Source organism: Callorhinus ursinus, unplaced genomic scaffold (assembly GCF_003265705.2).
Source record: "Callorhinus ursinus isolate GAN/ISIS: 27379988/994484 unplaced genomic scaffold, GSC_fseal_2.0 scaffold21, whole genome shotgun sequence".
Taxonomy (NCBI): Eukaryota; Metazoa; Chordata; class Mammalia; order Carnivora; family Otariidae; genus Callorhinus; species Callorhinus ursinus.
Window position 1 is genome coordinate 4,591,857 of NW_027397083.1, and position 23,623 is coordinate 4,615,479.

A 23,623-nucleotide genomic window follows, 5' to 3' on the forward strand; every position below is an offset into this window, starting at 1 on the left:
AGCGAATTGAGGCTGCCGACCTGAATGGCGCCAGCCGGCACACGCTGGTGTCCCCTGTGCAGCACCCTTATGGCCTCACCCTGCTTGGCTCCTATATCTACTGGACTGACTGGCAGACCCGGAGCATCCACCGTGCCGACAAGGGGACTGGCAGCAATGTCATCCTGGTCAGGTCCAACCTGCCAGGCCTCATGGACATCCAGGCCGTGGACCGGGCACAGCCACTGGGTGAGAGGACCCCTAGGGCGGTGAGCCGGAACTGGCTTTCCAGGGGTAGCTCGGCGTCTGAGATGTGTCCGGAGCACAGAGATTCTTTTATGATCTCCGAGACAAGGACCTCCCTAAGCCCCCTTCCTGGATCAGGCCGTGTTCCGTCTGGGTATGGCTGGTACTCCAACCGCATGATGCTGTCACCTTCCAAAGACCTCCTGAAGGGAGACATACCTGCTTTTTCTCCCTCATCCCTGCCAGGCACCAAATTCTATCACTTAGAACAGAAGAGAACCAGGCACAAGAAACTAGGGCCTTTGTAAGCTTTCCACAAGAATCCGGGCTGGGTGTCAAGACTCATGCGTCTCGCCTCCCCAGGTTTTAACAAGTGTGGTTCGAGAAACGGCGGCTGCTCCCACCTCTGCTTGCCTCGGCCCTCGGGCTTCTCCTGCGCCTGCCCCACTGGCATCCAGCTGAAGCGAGATGGGAAGACGTGTGACCCCTCCCCCGAGACCTACCTGCTCTTCTCCAGCCGAGGCTCCATCCGGCGTATCTCACTGGACACCAGCGACCACACAGATGTGCACATCCCGGTTCCTGAGCTAAACAATGTCATTTCCCTGGACTATGACAGTGTGGACGGGAAGGTCTATTATACAGATGTGTTCCTGGATGTTATCAGGTATGAACATCCCTGAAATCTCCAGAGGACGCAGACCTGTATCCCATCCCTGTTGGGGTGAGATCATGGTTCATGTTGACCTCTAAATAGACTGAGTGATTTGGTAGTTTGGATAGTGAGTTCTGATCCTGACTTGTTTGCTTGTCATTTACAACAGAGTTCAGATTTGGGTTTGTTGTTGCTGTTGTTATTTCTAGATTAATAGAAGCCTAGTATGTAAAACAAACAGATAGTCAGGCTGGGGACCTGGAGCCTTTACCCCACTATTAGGCCCTGTGGGAGCTCTAAGCATCCCCTAAGACTCATTGATGAGTAGGCCATGTAGCTAAACCACATATCTGTATTATAATACAGGAGCCCTGGACAAATGCCAAGGCTTATGATTGTTCACAAGGTTGTATTTTGCTGTTTTAAAAATATTTTTGTTTTATTTTACTTTTTATTATTCTTTCAATTTTTTTTATCCCATCCTAACTGAGGAATGTGATGCCCTGCCACTAGTATGAGGGGTTTGTGATGGCAGAGAAAGAATTCTCTCATGTGAAAGAATAGGGGTATTCCCCTTTGTTCTCCCTGAGGGGCATATTAGAATCTCATGCTGGAGGGGTGCCTCAGTGGCTCAGTCATTAAGCGTCTGCCTTTGGCTCAGGTCATGATCCCACGGTCCTGGGATCGAGCCCCACATTGGGCTCCCTGCTCAGTGGGGGGGAGCCTGCTTCTCCCTCTCCTCCTCCCCCCTGCTTGTGCATGCCCTCTCTCACATAAATAAATAAAATCTTAAAAAAAAAAAAAAAAACTCATGCTGGGAACAGCTGGGTATATTTAGTTTAGAGAAGTTCCCTAAGTGTTTGTGACATACCCCCATCCTGTGGTTGAATTCCCTGGTGTAGGACTAATGTAAAAATACACAGGTGATTTTGACAAATTTGCCTTTCTTATAATTACCACCTAGTAATCCTTATCTCTTCCATAAGGTATGTGGAGAATTACTAACCTGTCTTCTGCAAGACATGGGCCCAAACACCTCCTATTTATAGCAGGAAATACTCTGTCCTCCCAAGAATTTGTTCATTAATTCTGCTAATATTTTGAGTACCTACTGTGCTAGAGGCTGAGGAATGTACTGATAGGTATGTGGTCTCTGCCCCTAGGGAGCTTATAGTCTAGTAGGGATCTAATTATAGGAACATGGATTAAAGGGGTTTCAGTCTAGGGGTGACTGGCTGGCTTAGTTGGAGGAGCATATGACTCTTGATCTTGGGGTCATGGGTTCGAGCTCCACATCAGATGTAGAGATTACTTAAATAAATATACTTAAAGGGGGGGCAGTCAATCTCTGGTCATTCGGGTCAGTCATGCAGCCCTGGGCTCTTCCCTCAGGAGAGCAGATCTGAATGGCAGCAACATGGAGACAGTGATTGGGCGTGGGCTGAAGACCACCGACGGGCTGGCAGTAGACTGGGTGGCCAGGAATCTGTACTGGACGGACACAGGCCGAAATACCATTGAAGCATCAAGGCTAGATGGTTCCTGCCGCAAGGTGCTCATCAATAACAGCCTGGATGAGCCTCGGGCCATTGCCGTTTTCCCCCGCAAGGGGTAAGTTTTTGGCCAGCAGAAGAGAGACCCAGGGAAGAAGGGCCTGATGAAGAGTCCCTTGGAAGATGCCTATGCACTAATGGTGTCGGTGTGTCCCCCGTATTCTCTCAGCCTCTGGGTGCCATCTTCCCATGCTTTGGTGATGATGGCAGTGTTGTATCTCAGGTACCTCTTCTGGACAGACTGGGGCCACATTGCCAAGATTGAGCGGGCAAACTTGGACGGCTCTGAGCGGAAGGTCCTCATCAACACAGACCTGGGTTGGCCCAATGGCCTTACCCTGGACTATGATACCCGCAGGTGGGAACCGTGTCCCAGGAGCTTCCTGGAAATTGAATGGGCAGAGGAAAGGATGGTGGAGATTCAGATAGTGAAAACAAAAAGATAGAAAGCTCCTTGATAGGTAAGGAGGGAAAAAAGCAGCGAGAAGGATGAGGGAACACATTCTTAGGGTTGCTGAATCGGGCCCTCAGTCCTCAGATGGATTTTGTTTGTGTGGTTTACATGTTTTTGATTTGAGTGTCTTTAGCAGAGCACATCCTCTGGCTGGACTGCAGGTCCCATGACCCCTTACCCATTGGAGGGTGATTTTTTTTGTGTTTGTTACTTTTCTGATCCCTTCACTTATTGGAATTTGCAACTCCTTGTCTAGATAAAAAATGCTGGAGGGCGGGAGAAGGGGGTGAAAGGGGCTTTGAAGCAGGCAGCTTCCCTTTCTGCCCCCAGAAGAAGGGAAGGGAATCAAAGTCACCTGGAGAGCCGGGCTAGAGAAGAGGAATACCTTCTTCCTTCAACCTCAGTGAAGTCCTTGCAAACCAAGATCTCTTCTTGAAGAGTGTTCATAAGAATTTGGGCTTCGATTCTTGGGATCAGATGAGCCTGGAGGGTGACTCCTCTGAGGTCACAGCTCTCTACCCCACCCCAGACAGCTCTGACCCCCCACTTGAGTCACTAACCTCCACTCTTCAGCTTTGGAACTTGCAGTGACCTCTCTCATCAAGGGTGCTTTTTGACGGCTCACAGCCCCTGCTGGTTCAGCTCAGGAGGGAGACAGATAGCTCCTTGGGGGGAAGAACTGGGCTTCTTGGCAAGCATTTTGAGCAGCCAACTTCTCTCTTTTCCTTCACAGGATCTATTGGGTAGATGCACATCTGGACCGGATTGAGAGCGCTGACCTCAATGGGAAGCTACGGCAGGTGTTAGTCAGCCATGTCTCCCACCCCTTTGCTCTCACTCAGGTACTGGCTCAGGAGAGAGGTAACTAAACCTCCTTGGTGGGCGGTGTTTCCTTGGGATCCCAAGTTGGCAGCCTCAACCCTAGTTGCTACGCGACAGGCATGCTACCGAGGCTCATTTTAGGGCTGTTTCCTGTACACGGAAGTCTTGCCGCCATATGCCTCTTGGTCCCGTCCCACCACTCCACGTTCTAGCGTTTGAGGGAGGGGCTCGCAAATGTAGATTCCTGGACCCTGGGAGATAAAGATTCTGCTTCATGAGCGTTGGTCCCAGGAATGTGCATTTTAACAGGTTCCCTAGTTGATTTGAATGCTGTGTTTCCAACTGCTGTGCCCAGACAGCTGGCTTAGTGACAGTAGGGTGGAGTGGTTACAAGCCCGAGTTTTGAGGCAGCCAGCCAGGTGGTATGTGTTTACTGAGAGCCTCTAATCTGCCAGCTCCGTGGGTTCAAGCTCTGCCCGTATCATTGAACAAGTGCAACTTTGGACAAAAGACTGAACTTCTGTAAGCTTCACTTACCTATAAAATAAGTGAGTTTAATAATGGTGTCCTCCCGAAATATACGCAAAGCGTTAGCACACTTATCTGGCATTCAGTGCGTGTTATTTTTAATTGTTTTAATTATCACTGGCTGTCATTTTTGAGTTCTAACCCTGTACAATAATTCGGGGAAGGGGAAAAAGGAAGACCTGTCAAGCCTGGGGCCAAAACAGGGATTCTCAATCATTTAAAAATCTTTGTTCTTTTTTGACTTTCCACTTATCTGTATTGTGCATCATATCCTACCAGCCAATAAGATTTTGGCTCTACTTAATGATAGGCTCCCCCCACCCCATACTCCAAATGTAAAACTACAGGATGATATTGAATATGGTTTTTCAATCTCTTAAGTTTCCCCTGGGATTTCTGATACATACCCAGAAGCAGGAGGGGAACCACGTTCTCTGCTCTCCCCAGCCCTGGTTGAGCATCTCGGGATCACTGCATTAGAAGGCAGCTTCCCCGGGCGCCTGGGTGGCTCAGTCAGTTAAGCGTCTGCGTTTGGCTCAGGTCATGATCCCCGGGTCTTGGGATCGAGTCCCGCATCGGGCTCCCTGCTCCTCGGGGAGCCTGCTTCTCCCTCTACCTCTCTCTCTGTCTCTCATGAATAAATAAATTTAAAAAAAAATCTAGGGGCACCTGGGTGGCTCAGTTGTTAAGCGCCTGCCTTTGGCTCAGGTCATGATCCCAGGGTCCTGGGATCAAGCCCCATATCGGGCTCCTTGCTCGGTGAGGAGCCTGCTTCTCCCTCTCCCTCTGCCTGCCCCCCTGCTTGTGTTCTCTCTGTCAAATAAATGAATGAAATCTTTAAAAAAAAAAAAATAGAAGGCAGCTCCCCCTAGAAGTAACCAGAGGATTTGGGCCGGGACTCTTAAGTGAGGGACCCAGAAGTGCTGGGACCTTAGAAGGACCCCTTGTCTCCAAGTTATTCCTATTTACTAGGTATAAGAACTCACTTATTCATTGAGCCACACAGTCAACTGACTGAGGATTAGGTGTTAGTGGTAGAAATTGAGAGATAAATGAAATATATTTTTGTCCTTGAAGAACTTAGTCTTATATGACAGACACGTAAGCAAATGATCATAGAGTGTCAAGACTCACTTGTAGAAGGCACAGAACAGCATGGAGGAGTGAATTCTGTATGGATTGGGGGAGATGTCCTGGATAGTGCCATACTGGGGGACACACGGAAGTTGGCGTGCTGGACAAGAGAAGGCATTTCGACAGGAGTACATGTGCTGAAACGCAGAAACACTACTGGGGTCAGACGATTGAATAATGTTTACTCTTTATTGGGTTTTCCTGTTGAGTAGCAGGACAGATGGATCTACTGGACAGACTGGCAGACCAAGTCAATCCAGCGTGTGGACAAATACTCAGGCCGGAACAAGGAGACAGTGTTGGCGAATGTGGAAGGGCTCATGGATATCATTGTGGTTTCTCCTCAGCGACAGACAGGTGGGCTCCTGGGTCCTGAGCCTGCTTCCTTACCATCGGTGGGGTGGTTGGTGTCCACAAGGACTCTTAATGACCAAGACAATTAGACTCACAGGAGAGCCTTTTGGTTCCCATTTTAAGCTCCTGTACCTTTGTCAGCCCCATGTGGTTATACCCCTTCTGCCCTACTGCCCCTAGGAGTGAGGTGCCCTGGAGCTTCTCCTTTCTGCGAAGTGCCAAATAGGAAGACCCGATTCTGTCCCAAACCAGACACTTACCTGCTTTGCCTCTAGGGACCAATGCCTGTGGTGTGAACAATGGAGGCTGCACCCACCTCTGCTTTGCCAGGGCCTCAGACTTTGTGTGTGCCTGTCCGGATGAGCCAGATGGCCGGCCCTGCTCCCTTGGTGAGTTGGACTGGACGGCCCCCTGGAGCAGCAGAGCCCTTAGAGCGGCAGGGGATCATCAGCCTCAGCTCTGTCCTTCTCGGTGGGAATCCCCCTTCGGGGGGTGTTATAGCACAGTGACTGGGAACAAGGAGTTTGAGCTTTGGAATAGCACAGACCTGGGTTTGCTTGGCTTCTGGCATTTACTAGAACGGAATTCAGGTCTCCTAGTTCCCTCACCCCTGCTGTGGTCTGTGTACTGCTGTCTTTTCCTGACCTTTGTGGACCAGCTAGCCATTCAGAGCTATTAATATTGGAACCCAAATCCATTTTATTTACAGTATGAAGAGCCTCTAATGAGGATGCGTAGGATAAGGGCAGCTAGAAGATTGCTTTGTCAAGTGTCCCAGGTTGTTACTCGTGGATCATATGTAGAGATTTGGGGCTCCAGGGGCTCACTCCAGTCCTTTTTCTCTCCAGTCCCTGGCCTGGTGCCCCCAGCTCCCAGGGCTACCGGCCTAAGTGAAAGGAGCCCAGTGCTACCCAACACACTACCGACCACCTTGCGTTCCTCTACCACCCGGACCCGCACTTCTTTGGAGGAGGTGGAAGGAAGGTAAGTGTATTCAATATGGGATTCAGGGCTCTTTTTTCCAAATCACCATCCCCCACCAGCAGAAGACCAGTCTTAGCTCAGTCATTCTGGTACATGGGAGGTAGAGCACAGCATTAGCCACCAGTCCCTGCTCTTTGAGGCTGGAGATGATATTTTGACTTGTAGATTGTTGCAAGTGATTTTCTTTTTAGCTCTGAGGGCAAGAAACTTTAAGTGCAACTTTAGAGAGAAATCACTCAGGAGGAGTTTCTTACATGGCCTTCCTCCTTCCTTTCTGTGATGTTTGTTCTCACATAACCTGTTTAGTATATGGTCTGTCCTACAGTTTACTTAGAAGCCACCAAGTCATAGTGGTCTCTGGGCTGTGGCTTTATGACTTGGAACATCCTCAAGGATGTGATGGCTTTAGCTTATAATGACCTCAAACACACATGCGCGTATGTGTGCATGCGCGCACACACCCCCATTATTAAATAAGCAAGCATAACCATGAACAGTTCTCAAATCAAGTATAAAATATTCTATTTAATTAAATGGATGGTACCTATCAATTTAAGGTGCATACTGAGAGTTTCAACTGAAAACATGACCAACATCAATTGTGAGATGCCATTGATTATAAGACACATTCCTGTTCCACAGGTGTTAAGACTATAGAACAATGCACATCTTAAGGTTGATTAAACATGATGTTACATTCAATTTAGAGAAATTCTTTTTTTTTAATTTATACTTTGCAAAAAAAAATCTGGAAACACAGATGGGAATAAAGAAATAAGTACCCATATACAGTTAGTCTAAATATTTTTTATTGATATATGTATAAATTGCAAAATGATTATCACAGTGAGTTTAGTTAACATCCGTCACCACACATAGCTACAAATTATTTTTCTTGTGATGAGAACTTTTAAGATTTATTCTCTTAGCTCCTTTTAAATGTAGAATATAGTATTGTTGACTGTAACCACTATGCTGTACATTATCTCCCCAGGACTTACTAATCTTATAACTGGAAGTTTGCACATTTTGACCACCTTCACTCATTTTATCCATCCCTGCTACCTCCCACCTCTGGCAAACACCAATCTATGAGTTTGGGTGGTTTTGTTTTTTCTTCATACTCCACATATAAGTGACATTGCATGGTACTTGTCTTTTTCTGTCTGATTTATTTCACCTAGCATAATGCCCTCAAGGTCTATCCATGTCATCACAAATGGCAGAATGTCCTTTTTTATGGCTGAATAATATTCTGTTATATATTGGGGCACCTGGGTGGCTCAGTCGGTTGAGCATCCAACTCTTGATTTCGGCTCAGGTCATGGTCTCAGGGTTGTGAGATTGAGCCCTACATCTGGCTCCGTGCTCAGCTCAGAGTCTGCTTCTCCGCTCCTGTGCTGCATCCCCCACTCACACTCTTTCTCTCAAATAAGTAATAAAATCTTTAAAAAAAAAAAAAAAGAAAAAAATTCCGTTATAAAAAATTGGAACCAACTTGAAATGCTAAGAAGGTAACTTCTTTGTGGCACATTATGAACAGGCAATTAAAGGCATCTCCTAAAAGGCTAGAGAAAAGCTATTTGCAAGAACATTTGAAACCAAGATACACTGAGTCTTCAAATAGACCGTTAGAAAGTATCTGATGGGGTTCAAAAGTTTTCTAAATTATCCTAAAGAAAATCAGATTAATCGTGATTGATAGTACTTAGAAGTTAGTAAGAAAGATACATGTTTATATCTGGATATTTGCCTTTCTATATAAACTTCCAAAAAGAGAAAATGGGGCAAATAGAATGAATTTGATCGTGTGCAAATTTTATAATTTTGGAAAAATTGGAAAAAATTCCGCATCTTCTTCATTCACCCATTGGTGGGTACTTAGGTTATTTCCATGTCCTGGCTATTGTAAATAAGGCTGCAGTGAATGTGGGGGTGCAGGTATCTTTCCAAGATAGTGATTTAGTTTCCTAATGTTAAATTTTGATATCTGTCTTTCCAGGCATCTTTCTATTAAGACATTTTTTCCATTGTAATATACTGTCTCTTTACTTTTAGTGTCAACTTTAGCTTAAAAAGATAATTGATTTCAATTCTGAAAGCAGAAACATGATAATAATCCCAAATGAGAACTCTAGACTCATGTCTTTAAAATTATAAAATTTGCATGGTGCCTGGATGGCTCAGTCAGTAGAGCATGAGACTCTTGAGCTCAGGGTCATGAGTTCAAGCCCCACATTGGGTGTAGAGTTTACTTAAAAAATAAAAAAGAAGGGGCACCTGGGTGGCTCAGTCATTAAGCGTCTGCCTTCTGCTCAGGTCATGATCCCAGGGTCCTGGGATCAAGCCCCACATCAGGCTCCCTGCTCGACGGGAAGCCTGCTTCTCCCTCTCCCACTCCCCCTGCTTCTGTTCCTGCTCTCACTATCTCTGTGTGAAATAAATAAATAAATAAAATCTTTAAAAAAAATAAAAATAAAAACCAAGAGCACCTGGGTGGCTTAGTCAGTTAAACATCTGCCTTCGGCTCAGGTCATGAACCCCGGGTCCGGGGATCAAGCCCGGTGTCAGGCTCCCTGATCAGCGGAGAGCCTGCTTCTCCCTCTCCCTCTCCTTCTGCCCCTTCCCCTGCTTGTGCCCTCTCTCTCTCTCACTCAAATAAATAAAATCTTAAAAAAAATTAAAAATAAAGTCAGAGAACTAGAATTGGCGTATTAAAAAATGAATAGAATAAAATTATAAAATTTACACATGATCAAATTCATTCTATTTGCCCCGTTTTCTCTTTTTGGAAATTTATATAGAAAGGCAAACATCCAGATATAAACATGTATCTTTCTTACTAACTTCTAAGTACTATCAATCACGATTAATCTGATTTTCTTTAGGATAATTTAGAAAACTTTTGAACCCCATCAGATACTTTCTAACGGTCTATTTGAAGACTCAGTGTATCTTGGTTTCAAATGTTCTTGCAAATAGCTTTTCTCTAGCCTTTTAGGAGATGCCTTTAATTGCCTGTTCATAATGTGCCACAAAGAAGTTACCTTCTTAGCATTTCAAGTTGGTTCTCTGAGCCCTCCCTCTGGATGTCTTGCATATTCCCTTGTGAAAGAATGGAGAGAAGAAAAACAATTTTTTTTCAAGGTCTATTTTGACCTTGTGACACTCTGTATCCAATCAGAGGTTTGCTTGGCTGGTAGCTTCTTCCAACTCATTCTGGTAGCTTAATAAATCCTACCATTGGTATCCTTAGTGTTCTGTCAGCAGGCTTCTGGCTCACTTTCAAACCTGCTTCTCCTTTTTAGAGGAATCTTTTTTAAAGAGTACGTATTTTAAAACCCATTTAAACATGGGGCGCCTGGGTGGCTCAGTCATTTGAGCAGCTAACTCTTGATTTCGACTCAGATCATGATCTCAGGGTGGTTAGATTGAGTCCTGCGTGAGTCCTGCGTCAGGCTCTGCGCTCAGCAGGGAGTCTGCTTGGGATTCTCCCTCTCCCTCTGCTCCTCCCTCCCCCACTCATTCTCTCTCTCTGTCAATAAATAAATATATATATATTTTTAAGATTTTATTTATTTATTTGACAGAGACACAGTGAGAGAGGGAACACAAGCGGGGGGAGTGGGAGAGGGAGAAGCAGGCTTCCCGCCAAGCAGGGAGCCCGATAGAAGGCTCGATCCCAGGACCCTGGCATCATGACTCGAGCCGAAGGCAGATGCTTAACAACTGAGCCACCCAGGCACCCCCCAGGACTTTCCCTCTTTCCTGGAGGAAGGCAGGATCTTTATCAAACACAAGTAGCCTTCACATTCAGTTTTCTCTGCCCCACAGATGCTCTGAAAAGGATGCCCAGCTGGGCCTCTGTGCACATTCCAATGAGGCCGTACCTGCTGCTCCAGGTGAGCCCTGAGTGCCCAACTGTTTTGACAAAGAAGATGTAAGGAATCAGAGTCTCCACTGATAACTTCCAGAACCTTCATGGGGACTCTTTGGGGTTGTTGAACCCATGTCTAAGAGTAAATCCATAGAAAAAGTAATATTAGCTGGCTACCACTTACAGGGTACTTTCCATATGCCGGCCATTTGTTAAGCTTTATATATGTGTGTGTACATACACACGTGTGCATATATGTATATGTATGTACACACTCAGGTTTCACTGCCACCAGGGTATGAGCAATTTATTATTCACATTTAACCAATGAGAAAACATAGGTTTCAATTAAGCATCTTGCCTTAAGTCACATGGCTAGTAAGTAGTGGAATCGGGAATAGAGATGTTGGCAGGCTGATAGGTTTCTTCTCAGTCCCCTACCCCTGTGGCCTCTTCCCTGGCTGTCCTCAGATTGTGTGGCATCCAACCCCTAGCAAAGGAGCCCTCCATCTCCCCACCCCTCACACCAGCTGGAGGATTGTCATTGGTCCCCGCCTAGCCTCTCTCTGTTCCTCCTAGGGGAAGGACTTCATGTCAGCTACGTCATCGGTGGACTCCTCAGTATTCTGCTGATTTTGGTGGTGATTGCAGCTTTGATGCTGTACAGGTAACTTCAGCCTCATTGCGGGGGGCACGTTTCCATTGGTCCTCGTTAGCACGTCAGTGATCTCCGGAAGCTCCACATCTTGCTGATCCAACCTCTGACCAGCCTCATGTCAAGATGGGTCCCTGGTCGGAGCAGCAGAAAGGAAGGGTAGAACCTGAATCCTGACTCTTCTTCCCCGCCTTTCACAGCCCGAGCAGGTTCCTCACGTTATGACCTAGCCGCCCTCGGGACTTTCTTCAGAGACTAGGGTGCTGAGGGCACAGAGGTTTATTCCCAAGGTCACACAGTAAGAGGCAGAGCTGGGACTGATGCTGGCATCTCTGCTTTTCCACTACTCTACCTCATCTCAAACCATGGAAATTGGAAAGGCTTTTCTCCTCACATAACCATGGCTTCTACTGCAATATTGTTTGACATATCATTGCTCAGTAGGGATCATCCTGGGAAGGTGGAGTGTGTCGTTTCCAGTTTAGAATCCTCTTTTTATGACCTTCTATGTATTTTCCCCAAATGCTTTAAACACAGCTTGCAGCAAAAATACCAGGATTTTGCTATGCTGCTATAGCTCCTGCTAACAACAACAGTGCTAATAATAATAGTAACAGTTACTATGTAGTGAATATGTATCAGTGCCACAACAATGTAGTACAGGTATTATTATTATTATTCCTCACTTTACAGATGAAGATCTGAGGCTCACAAAGTCTAGATTGTGTCCACCAAGATCCCAGCTAGTGAGTAACAGACGTGGGATTGACACAGATCTGTCTTGACTTGGTATATTAGCTATCTATTGCTGGATAGCAAACTATTCCAAAACTTAGCAACTTAAAATGACAACCATTTATCATCTCACAGTTTTTGTGGGCCAGTAATCTGGATTCAGCTTAGCTGCATGCCTCTGCCTCACGGTTCTCTTATACGCTGCAGTCCAGGTATCAGCCAGGGTTGTGGTCTTATCTCAAGGCTTGACTGGAGAGGGATTCCCTTCTAAGCACGCTCAGGTAGCTGTTGGCAGGATTCAGTTCCTCACAGGCTGTTGGCCTGAGGGTCTCAGTTCCTTGCTGGCTGTTGGCTGGAGGTCTCCCTCATCAGTTCCCTGCCTTGTGGGCCTTCCCAAAGGACAACCGACAACCGGCAGCTTGCTTCCCCAGAGCAAGCAGAAGCAAGAATGAGGGAGGGAAGGCAACCTAAGACGGAAGCCACAAGTTTCTTTGGAACCTAAGCTAGCATCCATCACTTCTGTATATTCTGTTCATCAGAAGTGAGTCACCAGGGGCACCTGGCTGGCTCACTCAGTGGAGCATGCGACTTTTGATCTCGGAGTTCTGGGTTCAAGCCCCACGCTCGGTGTAGAGATTACTTGAAAATAAAACATTAAAAATAAAATAGAAGTGAGTCACCAGATGCAGCCCACATTCAAGGGGCAGGGATTCAGAAGGTGTGAGGACCAGGAGGCGGCGATCACTGGGGCCATCTTAGAGGCTGCCTACCACATTTGGGTTACAACTTCCCCAGGTATCAGGGTGCCTGGGTGGCTCAGTCGTTAAGTGTGTGCCTTCAGCTCAGGTTGTGATCCCAGGGTCCTGGGATTGAGCCCCGCATCGGATTCCCTGCTCGGCGGGAAGCCTGCTTCTCCCTCTCCCACTCCCCCTGCTTGTGTTCCTTCTCTCACTTTGTCTCTCTGTCAAATAAATAAATAAAATTAAAAAAACAACAACAACCAACTTCCCCAGATATCACCCCCATAAAGATCTGAACTAATTTCTCATCACCTTTCTTCCTAAAGACACAAAAAATCCAAGTTAACTGATCCTGGAATTGGGAACCTGACCTACAGCAACCCCTCCTACCGAACTTCCACTCAGGAAGTGAAAATTGAAGCAATCCCCAAACCAGCCATGTACAATCAACTGTGCTATAAGAAAGAGGTAAAAATTGAAATTTATATTCAAGGTGGGGTTTTGTTTTTTGTTTTTGGAGGGGGGATGGATATGCTCCAGTTGCCTGAACAGTGAGGGATGCTGGGTAGTCCCATCTACCATTTTGGAAGTTATAGTGGACAGAAGAACTGAATCTGATATGGGATTCTGGAGAGATCTAGACTCTCTAAGGGACCAGCTTGAGGGATCTTAGTGAGAGCAGGGTTAGTAAGCAGATTCCAGAAGGTCTAGGTCTGAAAGCATGTGAGTGTGTACCTCCCTGCCAGGAAATAATTTCCCCGGCTAGGTTTTCTCTCCTGTAGCCATCATTCCCCTGCAGAGGGGCTATACCCCTCTGAAGCACCCCAGATTCCAAGACAACACCCCAAAAACCCGAGAGCTCCTGGACTCTCCCTTTTCTAACCTCTGATCGAAGCTGTTGGCACTTATGGCTGGGAATGGCTGAGTGTTTTGCTATTCTTCCTCTTATCACAGAGTCTTAAGAGATTTCTCTAGAATTCTGAAGGGGGTTTACATGCTTTTGCTCTCTTAACTCCTCTGTTGCTTCAGTGAAAATTTATGTGCTGAATGTTTAGGCCTGAGAAGTAGTCCCATTTCCACAAGGGACCAGTATCCTGCAATTTCAGATCTTCCTAGTCTAATATGACCCCTGCTTTTTCTAAAATCCTTTAACGTTTCATCAGAAGTCATATCCCTTATGAAACCCTAATTGGTCTACTCGCCTGGCCTGTCTAGCACAGTCGACACTTGCCCTCACCTCTACAGGGCCCCCTTGTGTAATAAGTACATTTTACATAACAGTCACATGCTTTCTGGATCCATGAATTTCCATATTAAAAAAGCTTCCACCGGAAGCTAAAAGTCCACCTGCAGGGCTAGTTTGCAGTTTTAGGGATGGTAGAGCCCTCCTCAATTAGTATCTTTGAGAGAAAGACTTCTGAGTCTTAGGTGCCTAGAGTGTTTGATGCCCCACAGAAGAACCGTCATAAGGGTCCTAGGTTAGACCTGAAAAGTGTGACCTCTTTCTTCTTTTGTGTGCTTTTCCTCAGCCGCTCTTTCACCCCTCTGACAGTCTTTCACCCTTTCTCTTCTGATTTCCTCCTGATTTCAGGTACCTGTTGCGGTGTGTTTGGAGAGGGAAGGGTGCCCCCCCCCCGAATTGCCAGTGCCATGTCCCCTACCTCTTCCTAACCTACCGAGCGTGTCTCTGTGATGAAGACACTGCATGGCTCCGTGTAATCTGGTGCTAATTTCAGCTCAGAGGGTGTGATGCGTGTGCACTTGTGTGCTGTCTGTCTCTGCTCTGCGGAGGGAGATACCACTCCTAGAGGGCCATCATCAAAGTCTCCTGTTTAATGTAGGGGCTCAGGCAGGAGAGCGTGCAACTCTTGATCTCAGGGTTGTGAGTTTGAGCCCCATGTTGGATATAGAGATGACTCCAAAATAAAATCTTTAAAAAAAATTGTAGGGGCTCAGGTAAATATCTGTGGAGTTGAGTTGTTACTAAAATAGAGGAGCACTTATAGAACTCTTGGCAGGAACGCCGTCCCAGGACAGAACCTAAGCCATGGCCCGTTTTCTCCTGGTACCGGTGGCATGTTGGTTGGTATTCCCCAGAAACCAGAAGTAAGCCTACCCTTTGAGAAATCCATAAAGGGAGAAGCCTGAGTAGAACTTCAGGCTGTCCTTGGACCAATCCCAGGTTGCTTGGGAATGGCCCCAAGGCTTGTGGGAGCAGAGCCAGAGTAACCTCCCCAGAAAGGTTATAGGTTACGGGACCCCAATGGATTGACACTCAGAACCCAAAGAAGAAGATTTTCTAGATCCCTCCTTTCTGACCTCCCACAAGTTTTCTCCTTAACAAAATTAGAAAGAAGAGAATCAAGAATAAAAGAGCCCAGAAGTAGTTTAAAATCCTGAATAAATGCACATCAAATTGCCTTTATCCATTGCTCTTGATCATGTATATATCAGCATGATGTCCCCTTAATAAGCCACAATAACAATGTAACAACAGCTAACAGGAAGCACCTACTAGCTGTGTTCCATGTGTCTCCTCTTTGAACCCTCACAGTGATTGGTTATGAGGTGTGGCTACTGTTATTCTCCCCACATTGTAGATGTGGAGACTGAGTTTAGAGATGCTGAATAATTTGCCCAAGGTGACATAGCCAGTGAGTGGATGATGCAGGCCTGGAAGCCATGGTTCTCCCTCCTTCCTGTCTGAGAATGGGGATAATCATCCTGCTGCTATTCTTTTAGGCTGACTCATCTGTTTGCTCTGACCAAGTCTTCCCATTCGTTTGTGGGGTCTTTGTGCTCCTCACACCTCCTCTCAGCCCATCCGCTCCCTTTTCCGGTTCACCGTGAGATCCTGTCTAGAGAGCTAACCGACTGACCGTGTCTCCCCGCTCTCCACCCTAGGGCGGGCCTGACCATAACTACACCAAGGAGAAGATCAAGATTGTAGAGGGAATCTGCCTTCTGTCTGGGGACGATGCTGAGTGGGATGACCTCAAGCAACTTCGCAGCTCACGGGGGGGCCTTCTGCGTGATCATGTATGCATGAAGACGGACACAGTGTCTCTCCAGGCCAGCTCTGGTTCCCTGGATGACACGGAGACGGAGCAGCTGTTGCAGGAAGAGCAGTCCGAGTGTAGCAGCGTCCACACCGCAGCCACTCCTGAAAGACGGGGCTCTCTGCCAGACACAGGCTGGAAACATGAACGCAAGCTCTCCTCAGAGAGCCAGGTCTAAACGCCCACAGTCCCTTCCCTCCCCGCCCGTTCCTTCTCCTTTATGGACTTCCGGTCCTTGTGCTCACTTAGACAACAGGCCCCCTTCCTGTGTGCTTGCTCGTTCTTCTCCTCCACCTCCCGCCGTGTAACTGCTCCCGAGCCCTCCACGGGAGCTGTTTCCACCTGAGTCCGTAACTACCCGTGCGCAAGAAATGATGGTGCATCCCGAAAATTTGGACCTGGATTTTACCATGAACCTCACCTCTTGCACTCCCTCCTGAGCCCCCGAAACAAGGCTCGGGAATGATTCCTCATCAGTACAGAGCTCCACCTCCCCTTTCCCTGGTACCCTGCCCCACGAGAACTGATGATCCAAGACCTCACTCTCCCCCAGCAGAGGCGGCCTGGCCACTTCTCTGAGAGAACTTGCCCATCAGGGGCTGGGGCAGGGGTCAAGGGTAAAGAGAGAGATGAAGGAAAGAGGCTGAAAGAGGAAAGAGGAGTAAGCCCAGCTGGTATGGGTGTCTCGGAAGCCTCTAGCCTCAAGTGCATTGGTAATATGAGCAAGCTTTTAGGGGTGGTTGGGCTGCATGTCCTGTCCATTGCTGGCAATGGATATTATTCTTGCCCTAAGAGCTACTGTTTTTTTTTTTTTTCAGCTGCCAATATTGGTGAGATCTGGGTGTGGCTCAAGCTGTTCTTCCTCCCGCTAGAGTGTCTGGAAGCTTCTACCCCGATGACAGGGTCCTTATCGCATGGCAGCTGGCTAATATGAATTCCCCTGCTGGTGCCACCACTGGCCAGTACCCTTATGTCTTTGACTCTAAGTAACCAGGTTGTGAGCAGGGGCTTAAGGAATGTGGGGCCCCCGAGCGCTGAGTCTCTGCAAGGTCCAATCAGCGCTGCTTAGACCAAAAGTAGCATATCACCTGAACCTTAACGTTCTGCCACTCTCTCCCCACTCATTCCCCGGGATTCTAAGCCTAGAGATCCTGAAACACCTTTCATACAAGGGCCAAGAGTTTTCATAAAGGGTCAGGAAGAGAGATTGTGTTATAGACTTGGGGCACGCAGGGCCTCAAGGGAAGTATCCATGAGGTTCTGTGTTCTCTCTCAAGTGCTCAGGGATCTAAGTTAGTGGACAGAGAACCTGTGGCTTTAGGGGTGGTGACATTCCCATTCCAACTCTCTTCCCAGCTAAGTGATGGACTTCCCAGGCCGTGATGCCATCACTTGGTTCATGCTCGTTCACACAAAGACCGTTTGTCTCCTGCTAGGATCAGGAGAGTGGAGACTTTTTGTCTGCCCTAAGCCTTCTACAAGCCCCCTCCACCACCACCCCCAATTTGCTTTTTCTGACTTAGCCTTGTGGTGGTGAGGAGACGGCTACATCAAGACGCAGAGTTGGGGGCAAGGAGTAGAAAGGGAGAACCACCGATGAAGCCCTCTCAGCCTAGGGCAGATCCAGACCCTTCCACCCAGGAACTGGAAGCAACAGGAGAGGGCGACGGGCTGAGAATAGAGGCGAGGGCTTCCCGGGGAAGCTTCCTGATTGGAAACATCTCCTGTGGTTATCAGTATTGAGAAATCAGCTGCCACACATGTGAGTGAAAACGGAGAAGAGCAAAGCTTTTCTGGTCAGTTCTGAGGCTGCTAGAGACAGGTGCCAAGCCCTGAGCCGGGCTGGTAGTAGCCAACCCAGGTCTGGGCCCACACAGGACAGCCTAGCCAGGCCAGCAAGTCTGTTCCAGTCCACACACACACAGTGGGAAAAGAGAGGTGCCACTTATGGGAGGGAAGGGAGACATTTCACACTTGACGGGGCAGTTAAAAAAGGAGCACTTTGGGTCCTCAGACTCATGGTTGAGGATGGGGAGAAAGTAGGAAAGTGGCAAATTCTTGATTGGAAAGGGGGAAAGATCTTATTGCACTTGGGCTGTTCAGAATGTAGAAAAGACATATTTGAAGAAATATCTATTTGAGCACTGATACACTATGTAAAAAGCAAAACCTCTCTGTCCTAAACTAATGGAAGTGATTCTCCCACGCTCATGTGTAATGGTTTTAACGTTACTCACTGGAGAGATTGGACTTTCTGGAGTTATTTAACCACTATGTTCAGTATTTTAGGACTTTATGATAATTTAATATAAATTTAGCTTTTCTTAATCACCGTGCCTGGCTTGGAGTCATGACTAATCACTGCATCCGCTCTGTCTGGCAGACCCATGCTTTTGAAAACCTTCTTATGACATCGCCTCTAAGTCCTTCGGGGATGTGAGGACGGTGAAGAGCCATAAAAGGTGTGAGGTTCCTGGCTGGAGGTTCAACTCATCTTGAGAAGACAGGTCAAGACCAGAGTTCATTGGCTTGTGAAATCCGTATTTCCTCTAGAACAGGGATTGCAGATAGGTTTCATCTCAAGTGCCAACTTTGCTTGGTTGGTAGTGGCTCCCTGAGGTCCTGTTGAGACTCAATGGGGAAAGTGTCATGATGGTTAGTGACATCTCCTTCAGGCACTGGAAGGAAGTGTCATGGCTTATATACCATGTATCTTTTATCTCTATTCTAGGTCTATGAGGACCTCATTGTCCCAGAACTTGACTTTGCCTCACCGTGATTGATAGTCACTGGCAAGACTGTCTGATGTAGTAGGAAAAGGACTGGGGACAAGGAGGGATCGTCACGGGCCCAGATCTGCTACTAGCTCTTTTTTTTTTTTTTTTTAAGATTTTATTTATTTATTTGACAGAGAGAGACAGTGAGAGGGGGAACACAAGCAGGGGGAGTGGGAGAGGGAGAAGCAGGCTTCCCGCGGAGCAGGGAGCCCAATGCGGGGCTCGATCCCAGGACCCCGAGATCATGACCCAAGCCAAAGGCAGACGCTTGATGACTGAGCCACCCAGGCACCCCTGCTACTAGCTCTTGTTGATCTTAGTCAAGTTTCATAGTTAACTCTGACAATGGATCAAATCAACATTGATTCCTTTTATTTTTTATTTTTTTTCCTTTTATTTTTAAAAAGCTGCCTTCTCATAATTTATACAGTACATCTCAAGGCTAGGACAGGAAGTTGGGGATCCATTCTCAGGTTCTCTGCACATGACACCTCTTCAGTGATGATTGGGAATCATGGAAGTCTCGGTGCCCGATGTAGAATTGTATGCCAAGGCTCAGTAGTTGATTTTCTAAACCACAAGCTTCTTATTGAATAATGCTTCCATTCATTCCTTTATCTCTTGGTGGGGACCAACCCCTGCCCAAGCCTGACCCACAGAGCTTAGAATCTAGCAACAGCCTCCATCCCCACCCGACATCCCCCCCAAAAGAGAAAGACTGAAGTTTCTTTTATTTAAATAACAGGAAATCTGAGGGTAATTTACAGTGCATAATTCTTCCAACTTTGGTGAGGGGTATGTGTGCTAGAACAGAAACAAATCGTATAGCTCAAGGACAATCATCCTCTTACTCCACCATTTTTTTAAAAAAACTCACACCAGAGAGAACAAAGGAGACATTTTAGGTGATGAAGTCCAGCCTAAAGCATAAGCCTATATACCTGTAGAAAGTACCCCCTCCCAAAGGCTCAGGGTGACGGGCCAGACCATGAACTGACCACTAGAGCTGGGAACTCAGGAAGAACTTTTCAAATGAGAAGAAAAAATGAATGCATTGAGAACACACCATTTGCTCAAAAGACTGGGAGATGTTTCTGGAAAGACAAAAGTTTGGTGAATGCATTTTGACACCCTGTGATCACATGAGCCAGTATAATCAGGTATTCAACACTGCCTGAGCCTTAAAGGTCTTGAGGAACCTGCGACTTTCCTGTCACTTTAGGGTTAGGAAATGGGAGAGGAAAACGAGGCTGGCCCTCATGGTCCAGGTCTTGATAAGAATCTGGGGAGGGGGGGCAGACCGATGAGACTTCAGCAACAGTGTCAAAGACTTAACACCCAATTTTCAAGTTATGATCATGCTCTGGCTTTTACTTTCCTGAGCAGTAAAATGAAAAGGTTGAGGCAGATGATTGCTAAGGTCATTTCTAGCCTGAAATTTTTTATGTTCTTCCAAGAAATCTTGGGGATGAAACAAGAGCTGAGAATGCCTTGCCTGGTTCTCCAGATATAAAACCCGATGAGTAGCAAGATGGTTGGTCAGATTCTAACAAACTGGCCATATTTTTACAAGCTAATCATGTTCAAAATATAGTCACTGCCCTTCTTTCTGTATTGCATGAACAAACGATGGAAGCTAAGATAAAAAGATCTCTGTGGCCCCTAGAGAGATTTCCAAGGCATGAATTGAAGCTTTCACCAAACCTAATCCTACAGAAAACAAAGTCAGTGCTGCAGAGGAACTTTGAAAAAGCATCTAAAGAACTGAGGGTGCACAAGGTTCTAAGTGGAATGCACTGACCTTCAAGAACCTAGAGTAAACTTCAGTTACTTCTGCTTATGGACATAATGAAAAATGTAGGTGAGCCCTTTCCATGGCTAAGAAACAGTCTGTGAGTATGTCTTGTCTTCGTAAGTGGAGGTGACTCAAATGATCCACTTAATAGGACGTGTGTCTGGGGGTGTTTCAGGCAGCCTTTGTTTTGTAACATTCCCTCATTTGCCCATTTATTTTCTCTCTAGATCATTCTCCCATTAAGCAGCTGACAGAGGCTAAGCAGAGCTCAGCATAGGGAACAGAGTTTTGTTTCCAGTCACGGCTCCAACTCACAATCTTGGACTCCTTGACATGATGTTAAAACAGATCCAGACAGCCTAATTAAGGGTCTGAGTTTAAACCCAAGGCTGGAGTTAGCCCCAAGCTACTCAATCTGCCTATGTCATTTTACAAGACACAAACGGCCAAGAACTCTCATCTTGTCCTTATCTTGTCCTTCTTGGTGGTTTTCCCTCCAGTCCGTAAAAGCCTGTTGACAGCCTGCTAACAAGTTTCCTATCTCTCCCTCTGCCTCCTTCCACTTTGGTGGGGCTGGTGCTTCTGTGGTCAGAGTTCTTGGACAGCCTGCATTTGGGGGGCTATGGAAAAATGGGCTATGAGAAAAGAGTTATTCATTCCCTTCATTCAGTCACCTATTCAATACAACTAGTGCAGTCTGGAGAGGCTTGGAGGCCAGTCAAAGCACAAAAACACACAGCCACTTGAGACCTGTGTTAATGTTACCACTGCTGTCTAGGGAATAATGCACAAGGTACCTGGACTAAAAGTTGAAAGGAAGTGAATCACTGAAACTGTTCCTCTTAGGCTGCAAATATGGATCCATGGCCCATAGTAGAGCTCTTTCTTTCCCAGAATGTGGTTTGTGATTACGATGGGATGAGCACTGTCCCCACCCTAGCAGGCTTTTCAGAAATGCTCGGCACAGTTACTCAACGGCCACAATGTTTGGCATTTGCTTACTGCTTCCAGTTGCAGTAATACAGTGTTCACCCTGATCTCTGATACCTACAAGGGTTTCACTGTCCTATTAGTACCTTCCTTATGCAGAATTACCGAGAGGCCCCTGGGATAAGGTAAGCACCCGTCACTCTAATAAATACACAGATAAAAGCTATTTGGTGATAACCCTGGCCTGCAAAAGATGACTGGCCAAACATTTATTGAACACCTGCTATGGAGCAAGGTACTACGTTCGGTTTCTACAAGGCCCTACAAGATCTGCCACTCCCTGCCCTACATTATCTATCAGGCCTCATCTCCTACCCTCCTACTGCCAACTACTCTGCTTCAGCTACACAGGACTCCCTGTTTCTCTAACCCGAGAGGCATGCTCCCAACTTAGGGTCTTTGCGAAGCTGTTCCCCCTGGCTGGCACTTCCTTCCTGTAGAGAAACTCATGGCTAACTCCTTCGCTTTCAAGTCTTTGCTTAAAGGTAACCTCCTTAATGAAACCTACTCTGATCATCCTTTATAAAATTCATGTCTCTCTAACTCTACTTCCAAATCCCTTTTACTGTATTTTATTCTTTTTTCTTTTCCCATTGCACATATTGTCTAATAACATACTATATAATTTATTTATGTATTGATCATCTATGCTTGTTCACTATAACATGAGTACCATAAAAGAGGAATGTGTGTGTGTGTGTGTGTGTGTGTGTGTGTGTGTGTTGTGCACTGGTTATCCCAAGTGCCTAGAAGAGTCCCTGCACATTTTAGGTGCTCAATAAATATTTGTTGAGTGAGTGAACAAATAAATGAATGGAATAAGACATCCAATGCCCACCTTCTAGCAGGGCTACACATAAGCCATATAAGACAAAAAGGAATTTGCCATCTTGTTCTAAAGCTCTCCAGGATCCAGACTCCATACATCCTTTATTGAGCAAATTCCAGTTTACCATCACGTTCTCCTTATAAATGTAATCTTCAATTTATTTCCCATAATATTTAAATAAAGTAAACATGCCAATGACCAATGATTTAAGAAGACTATTTCTATATGTTCCTAACCCATTTCTCAAAGGTTACTATGACCTTTTTGCTCTGCTTGGTTCTTTTCTCCTTCCCCTAACCTATGGATCTATTCTCATGCCCTGTCTTTTCACTCCCCACTCTCCCAACTCTGTGGTCTCATCCACTGCTACAATTTCATCTCTTCTACGCCTGTATCACTTGAGTCCTAATTTTTTCTCATAGTTCTCATCCTGTATTTCCTAGACCTACTTAGAGATTGTGCTTGAATGTCTCATTGGTACCTAAAAGTAAACAGGGCTAAAACTAAATTCCTTGCCTTCCTCTTGAGACTGGCTTCTCCTGACTTTCTACTTCCATCTGGGCAATCACTGCCTCCCAATCCCTAGGCTCAAAGCCTGGCACACTCTTTGACTCATTTCCCTAAATGGGCCCCACCCTCACCTTTGCACCAAGACAGTTGCCAAACCCTTCACGCTCTTGAATCTGTTCTCAACATTTCCACTGCTGTCACCTCATAGCAGACTCCTAACTGGGCTTCCAACTCTTAACCCATTTTAGACACTCAAGCTAATTAGTTTTCGTAAAGTGCAATTCTGAATTTGTTGCTCTCTGGCTCAGAAACCTTTGATAGCTCCCCATCACCTACTTAAAGTACAAATTCCTTACCTTGGTATTCAAGACCCTCCTAGAATGTTCCTTTATCTACCAATCTTGTATCCCACTACTTCCCAACATGTGCCCTGTTCTAAAATTAAACTCACATGTTCAATTCCCTATATATAATGTACTTTCTTGTTTCTGTGCCCTTGCTCCTACTTTTCTTACTACTAGACATTCTCCCTGGTACTTCTTTTAAAAAAATTAACATGTCAATGGCAAAAAATTCATTTCCCTCCCTACCCACTCCCCTTGTTAAATAATTTCTTGAAATTCCAGGAATGTTCTAACCATTTTCAGGCATGCACACAAATACATATGCATTTATAACCATGTACAATAAAATTATTCCATATATGCTCTTCTGCAACTTGCCTTTTTTTCAGTAAAATAAAAGTTGTGCACTTTTTCTACACCAGCACATACAGATTAACCACATTCTTTTTAACAGTTGCATAGCGTTCTATTGAGTAGATATACTGTAATTATGTAACAAGTTACCTATGAATGGTCGCGTAATTTCTAGGGCACAGGGTTTTTTTGTTTGTGGGTTTTTTCCCCCTATCTTTTTTTTTTTTTTTAAGATTTTTATTTATTTAT

At 46.0% G+C, this 23,623-nt stretch overlaps 1 protein-coding gene across 3 annotated transcripts in view; it reads left to right on the forward strand.

Moving 5' to 3' along the window:
* Positions 1 to 23,376, forward strand: part of LRP4 (LDL receptor related protein 4) — a 55,375-nt gene extending 31,999 nt beyond the window's left edge. Inside the window, exons 27-39 of one of the 3 annotated variants that reach the window (XR_012381811.1) lie at positions 3 to 228; positions 589 to 892; positions 2,273 to 2,491; positions 2,657 to 2,791; positions 3,621 to 3,729; positions 5,584 to 5,728; positions 6,001 to 6,114; positions 6,574 to 6,709; positions 10,544 to 10,611; positions 11,166 to 11,253; positions 13,043 to 13,184; positions 15,621 to 16,488; positions 16,594 to 23,376. Coding sequence is in view for 2 of the 3 variants with exons in the window: in XM_073904669.1 (XP_073760770.1) it covers positions 3 to 228; positions 589 to 892; positions 2,273 to 2,491; positions 2,657 to 2,791; positions 3,621 to 3,729; positions 5,584 to 5,728; positions 6,001 to 6,114; positions 6,574 to 6,709; positions 10,544 to 10,611; positions 11,166 to 11,253; positions 13,043 to 13,184; positions 15,621 to 15,947; positions 16,594 to 16,647 (2,067 nt within the window). In the remaining variant the exon portion in view is untranslated. Of the gene's footprint in view, positions 1 to 2; positions 229 to 588; positions 893 to 2,272; positions 2,492 to 2,656; positions 2,792 to 3,620; positions 3,730 to 5,583; positions 5,729 to 6,000; positions 6,115 to 6,573; positions 6,710 to 10,543; positions 10,612 to 11,165; positions 11,254 to 13,042; positions 13,185 to 15,620 lie in introns of all 3 variants that reach the window. The other 2 variants (XM_073904669.1, XM_025879460.2) reach the window with 2 other exon arrangements.
* Positions 23,377 to 23,623: the final 247 nt, after the last annotated feature.